The 7,015-nt window shown below is 39.6% G+C and overlaps 1 protein-coding gene across 1 annotated transcript in view; it reads right to left on the bottom strand.

Moving 5' to 3' along the window:
* The window catches only part of ube2v1 (ubiquitin-conjugating enzyme E2 variant 1), an 8,340-nt gene extending 6,532 nt beyond the window's left edge, over positions 1-1,808 (bottom strand). The window contains exon 1 of the mRNA XM_074657049.1: positions 1,746-1,808. Coding sequence (XP_074513150.1) covers positions 1,746-1,767 — 22 coding nt within the window. The 5' untranslated portion in view covers positions 1,768-1,808. The remainder of the gene's footprint in view (positions 1-1,745) is intronic.
* Between the last annotated feature and the right edge of the window lie 5,207 nt (positions 1,809-7,015).

Raw genomic sequence — 7,015 nt, 5'->3', positions numbered from 1 at the left:
TAGAGCTGATCTCTCCAACACCCTCCAGATAGAGCTGATCTCTCCAACACCCCCAGATAGAGCTGATCTCTCCTACACCCTCCAGATAGAGCTGATCTCTCCTACACCCCCCAGATAGAGCTGATCTCTCCTACACCCCCCAGATAGAGCTGATCTCTCCAACACCCTCCAGATAGAGCTGATCTCTCCTACACCCTCCAGATAGAGCTGATCTCTCCAACACCCCCAGATAGAGCTGATCTCTCCTACACCCTCCAGATAGAGCTGATCTCTCCAACACCCCCAGATAGAGCTGATCTCTCCTACACCCTCCAGATAGAGCTGATCTCTCCTACACCCCCCAGATAGAGCTGATCTCTCCAACACCCCCAGATAGAGCTGATCTCTCCAACACCCCCAGATAGAGCTGATCTCTCCTACACCCTCCAGATAGAGCTGATCTCTCCAACACCCCCAGATAGAGCTGATCTCTCCAACACCCCCAGATAGAGCTGATCTCTCCAACACCCTCCAGATAGAGCTGATCTCTCCTACACCCTCCAGATAGAGCTGATCTCTCCAACACCCCCAGATAGAGCTGATCTCTCCTACACCCTCCAGATAGAGCTGATCTCTCCTACACCCTCCAGATAGAGCTGATCTCTCCAACACCCCCAGATAGAGCTGATCTCTCCTACACCCTCCAGATAGAGCTGATCTCTCCAACACCCCCAGATAGAGCTGATCTCTCCTACACCCTCCAGATAGAGCTGATCTCTCCAACACCCCCAGATAGAGCTGATCTCTCCAATACCTCCAGATAGAGCTGATCTCTCCTACACCCCCCAGATAGAGCTGATCTCTCCAATACCTCCAGATAGAGCTGATCTCTCCTACACCCCCCAGATAGAGCTGATCTCTCCTACACCCTACAGATAGAGCTGATCTCTGGAGGCTCTGATGCCAGCAGTCTCTCCTCATCTTCATGATGGTGAATCAGAGCTGCTGCAGCTCAGAGGACCGAGAGATGCTAACAGAGGAGCTAACTGATAGCAGAGGAGCTAACTGTTAGCAGAGGAGCTAACTGTTAGCTGATAGCTGTTAGCTGCTAGCTGATAGCTGTTAGCTGCTAACTGATAGCTGTTAGCTGATAGCTGTTAGCTGATAGCTGTTAGCTGCTAACTGATAGCTGCTAACTGATAGCTGTTAGCTGCTAGCTGATAGCTGTTAGCTGATAGCTGTTAGCTGCTAACTGATAGCTGTTAGCTGCTAACTGATAGCTGATAGCTGTTAGCTGCTAACTGATAGCTGTTAGCTGTTAGCTGCTAACTGATAGCTGTTAGCTGCTAACTGATAGCTGTTAGCTGTTAGCTGCTAACTGATAGCTGTTAGCTGTTAGCTGCTAACTGATAGCTGTTAGCTGTTAGCTGCTAACTGATAGCTGTTAGCTGCTAACTGATAGCTGATAGCTGCTAACTGATAGCTGTTAGCTGTTAGCTGCTAACTGATAGCTGTTAGCTGCTATCAGCGTCACTGTCTGAGTTTCCTTCCCGTCTCAACAGTTCTCTCTTCACCGCAGCTCCTCTGGTCGGCTGGACCCGCAGTCTCTCCAGTACAACCAGAGATAGAGAGAGAGAGGTGTATATATAGGGAGAGAGGGTTAGAGAGGGATATAGATATAGAGGTATAGGTATAGATAGAGCTATAGATAGATAGAGAGGGTTATAGAGGGTTAGAGGTGTTTAGTGTTGGTGAAGTCTTCTTACCTGATGCGGCGGAGAGCGCCATCTTTGTCACTGATTCACGGGAGCGCGCACGTACGATGTTAACTGACGTGTGACGTCAGAAAATACATCTTTACAGACCTTTACAAGATAAACAACATAATAATAATAATAATAATAACAATAGTAATAATATGAATATGAATATGAATATGAATAATAATAATATGAATAACAATAATAATAATAATAATAAACAATTGGAGTCAATTTGAAAGGTCTAAGAAATGTAATAGTTTTTGTCAATTTATCTATTTTTAGTTTTAAGATTTCAATAGTGGTCAAATAAGTTTTAAAATAAGTATCCTTAAAAATATATGGTCGTTTTTTTAAGCAAACTTTCCTAAAAAAAATAATGAATGTTGAAACAAATATGTTTAATGTAATGCCGTATTTTAAAAGATAAGAAGATTACACATTCATAAGAAAAAACGGTCAGTAACCAAACCAACTTTTTTTTTTACTTTATTAAGAAAGCCCAGTTGTAACAGAGCAGACATGTTCCATTATGAAAGTTGTAGAAAATATATTTCACAATCTGAAAATATAAAAAAAACAAATTATACAACATGTAAAAAAATGTAGAGAAAGGATAATAATAATAATCATAATAATAAACAGCAATAAAAACAATCGGAGTAAATTTTAAATATCTAAATAATCTAATAGCATTTGCCAATTTTTAAATTTTTGAGTTTCAATAATAGTCAAATAAGTTTTGAAATCAGTATCTTTAAAAATACAAAAGGAAGGTAGTATTTAATTCAACCTCCCTGTTCTTTATTAATGAATTCAAACATTATAGCAACATCTCGCCTAATGTTGAAAACAAAAAGAGACATTACGACCTTATAATATGCATATCACACAAACTCTGACATTATGAATTATACTTTTTTATTTTTGTTTTGTCTTCTTTTTTTGTTGATGTTTTTTATTGTCCATGTATCCGTTTGTACATCTGTAGGCCTCTGTGAACATCTGTAGGCCTATACGAACATCTGTAGGCCTTTGTGTACATCTGTAGGCCAATGTGAACATCTGTAGGCCTATGTGTACATCTGTAGGCCAATGTGAACATCTGTAGGCCAATGTGAACATCTGTAGGCCTATGTGTACATCTGTAGGCCAATGTGAACATGTGTAGGCCTATGTGTACATCTGTAGGCCTTTGTGAACATCTGTAGGCCTTTGTGAACATCTGTAGGCCTATGTGAACATCTGTAGGCCTATGTGAACATCTGTAGGCCTTTTGTGAACATCTGTAGGCCAATGTGAACATCTGTAGGCCTTTTGTGAACATCTGTAGGCCTATGTGAACATCTGTAGGCCTATGTGAACATCTGTGTGAACATGTGTACAATGAAGAAAGTTAGAATTCTTTTGATCAGTTTGTTTTTTCCTCCATTAATACTGAATATTTTCATGTGACTTGCTTCCTGCGGTTCAGACAAACGTTTGTTGCTCCTCATGCACCGTCCCTCTCCTTGTGTGACATCAGACTGTATGAAGACGAAGTGCAGCTGTTATTAAATTATTATTTTTGTTATTATTATATATTCTGGGGAGCTATCACCTGGGTTCAACAAAGAGAGAACACAGCAGACACTGAAGTGGTGTTTGATTTTGACTTGGTGCTACAGTTTCCTACAGTAAGAGCATCATGGTGACACTAAAACAGCCCAGAGCACACACCGCTGGTTATTAGACAGAACCGGTTCGCCATCTACTGGACAACACGGACCGTGTCAGGATTAAAGTTATAGGTTCACATTTCACAATCTGATTTATCTGTAGGGCCTGTGTGTGCACATCCAGGGAATTTACATCTATCTCAATGAACTTACACAGAAATATAAATAACAGGTAGGTGCAAAGACAATATGAGTCGGTCTATATCAAGGTTATAACAGTTTTGACTTTTCAATTAGTTTTGATTTTATTTTACTTTTAACTTTTCAATTTCATTTTAGTCTAGTTTTAGTTAGTTTCAGAATGCATTTGCTAGTTTTAATTTAGTTTTCAGTTTTTCAGAGAAGTTTAGTTTTTATATATTTATAGTAGTTTTATAGTTTTTTATATTAGTTATACAGTAGTTTTATAGGTTTTATAGTAGTTTCACATTAGTTTTTATTAGGGCAGATATAATGTCTCAGAAGTATGTAGCCACATATACATATAAAATACATGCTGTGTAGGAATGGCCATAATGTTTGATTTTAAATCTTTGCCCTACTTTAGCACCATATCCTGGAGGTCCGTTCAGTTTCTGTGGTTCAATGTTATGAGAGTTGACGGAAATTCATAATGTCTCTTTTTTTCAGTAGTGATATATTATAGCAGAGAAAAAAAAAAGAAAACTAAAACTGAACTGAATTTATGTTCATTTTTATTTTATTGTTATTGTTTTTTTACCAGTCAATATAGTTTCAGTTTAGTTTGAGTTTTTCTTAATGAATGTAGTTTTTATTTAGTTTCAGTTTACTAAAACTATTTTATACATACATATATATATATATATATATATATATATATATATATATATATATATATATATATATATATATATATATATAAATTAATATATATATATATACATTTATATATATATATATATACAGTATATAAAATTAATATATATATAATAATTAATTAATATATTAATTAATAAATATATAAAGCACCAATGACTAACAATAAAATTAGGAATAAAATAAAAAATAAATAAACAGGTCAAGTGTTCTGGAAGTTGTAAACAATACAAATAGTGCAAAGACATAAATAGTGAATGGATATTCATGGACGGGATGATTATGTGGCCTACAGTATGTGCATGTGAAGATGTCTATATACTGTATGGACAGCGTGTAGGATTTATTAGAACAATTGTGCATTAAAGACTGTAAATGATAATCTATAACAGCAGCAGCGGATCCTCTGGTGTTAGAGGGTTACTGACAGTGTGTGACTGACTGAGTGTTCATCAGAGTGACGCCTGATGGTAGAAACTGTTCTCGGTCATGTTGTGGTTGTTTTGGTGTTCAGAGTTGTGTAGCGCCTCCCAGAGGCGAGAAACTGGAAGAGTGAAAGTGAGTCAGACTCTGAGTGTCAGTGGGACAATAATCAACCAGTTAGGAAAACAACATAGACTATCAGCAGACATACAAGCAGCCGTTTATTTAAATGCCATGTTCCTAATGTAATGTTTCACTAATGACAGTCTGTTTAGCCTCAACAGATCTGTGTTGAACAACGAAATCCTGGAAAATGATTCTCTCATTGATCAGTATAACTCATAGTTCAGCTTATGGCTTAACTTTCCACCATATTTCAATCACACTTTTAGAGATACCCTGCTGACAAGCAGTCAAATAAACAAAGAGACAAACACACAGTTAGCAGGATATCTAAATGTTATTTAATTCCGATTAAATCAGACATTGATCCAGCATATTTTAAAGGATTTCTTAACATTATTAGGCCATCTTCAAATATTCCTGCCATTTTCTCAGGAGCTTTTCCCTCTTTTTAACTACAGCATGTTGCTGATATGAATCATTACGCCTCAGTGGAGACTGGGGATACGCACATTTAGTACATTTCATCTTGAAATCTGAATTTATACCAGCTGGTATGAATTCTAGGTCATTGCTTGTCAGTTTTTCCCCAAAATGTTCAGGAGGCTTGAGTGATGGAAGCAAAGTGAGAGGAGGTTTATGAAAGGTGTTTGATGCACAGCAGAGTTTGTATTTCCATCAGTTATTTATTAAAGCACATTAGAGTTGTGTTTGTGTTTGGGGATGTGATAATGAACATACCGGGACCCACACCTCCCCCACCGTCCGTCGCCTACTACGAGCCAGCCTCCCGCCCTCCATCCCCCACCTCTCCTCTCTAAAGACAAGTTGGTTCTCAGAGTGGCCGGACTTTGGGGATGAATGGCTCAGTGTTTTTCACAGGGACATGAATACAGCGTGTTGCTGCTGACAGACAGGCATGCCCATTCACACTCTGCTTTTCCACGTTTCAAACTCACTTCTCTGTCACCGTGTGATGAATACAGGCCTGTGCTGAGAAACGTACACACAGATCCACACAAACAGCCACACAGACCGAGGGGTCCCCACAGACGTCCTATAGGACGCTACTATCAGCTTCCAAAAACAGTCTATTACCCACAGACAGTGTTTAGTATTCAGCTAATAGTGGCTTCAAGTGGGGATTCTGACATCGTCTCCACTCTGTTGTATAAGTAGCTTATTTCTGTGTTGTTAGTGCACCGGCATAATTCCTTCCCCACTTTTCTCCACTATAAGGGCACCTAGAGAGCAGTTTATCTTGTTTTCTCCACTGGAAGGGCACTTCATCACGTTTTCTCCACTGGAAGGACACCCAAGAGGACACTTCATTGTGTTTTCTCTACTGGAAGGACACCCAAGAGGACACTTCATTGTGTTTTCTCTACTGGAAGGACGCCCTAGAGGACACTTCATCACGTTTTCTCCACTGGAAGGACACCCAAGAGGACACTTAATTGTGTTTTCTCTACTGGAAGGACGCCCTAGAGGACACTTCATTGTGTTTTCTCTACTGGAAGGACACCCTAGAGGACACTTCATTGTGTTTTCTCTACTGGAAGGACGCCCTAGAGGACACTTCATTGTGTTTTCTCTACTGGAAGGACGCCCTAGAGGACACTTCATTGTGTTTTCTCTACTGGAAGGACGCCCTAGAGGACACTTCATTGTGTTTTCTCTACTGGAAGGACGCCCTAGAGGACACTTCATTGTGTTTTCTCTACTGGAAGGACACCCAAGAGGACACTTCATTGTGTTTTCTCTACTGGAAGGACGCCCTAGAGGACACTTCATTGTGTTTTCTCTACTGGAAGGACGCCCTAGAGGACACTTCATTGTGTTTTCTCTACTGGAAGGACACCCAAGAGGACACTTCATTGTGTTTTCTCTACTGGAAGGACGCCCTAGAGGACACTTCATTGTGTTTTCTCTACTGGAAGGACGCCCTAGAGGACACTTCATTGTGTTTTCTCTACTGGAAGGACGCCCTAGAAGACACTTCATTGTGTTTTCTCTACTTAAAAGGCACCCTGGGGGTGGGGGGGGGCTGGGTGATAGCTTATCTGTCTTCAGTCCTCGTTACAGGACAATTAGGAGACGGGAGATAAAAGGCTTCTCTTCACAACAGGGGACAAAGATACAGAGAAAGACAGAGAGACTCCTTAAAGATGATCT

The sequence above is a fragment of the Sebastes fasciatus genome, chromosome 1 (genome assembly GCF_043250625.1).
Source record: "Sebastes fasciatus isolate fSebFas1 chromosome 1, fSebFas1.pri, whole genome shotgun sequence".
NCBI classification, from domain to species: domain Eukaryota; kingdom Metazoa; phylum Chordata; class Actinopteri; order Perciformes; family Sebastidae; genus Sebastes; species Sebastes fasciatus.
This window is presented reverse-complemented; position numbering and strand designations above follow the sequence as displayed.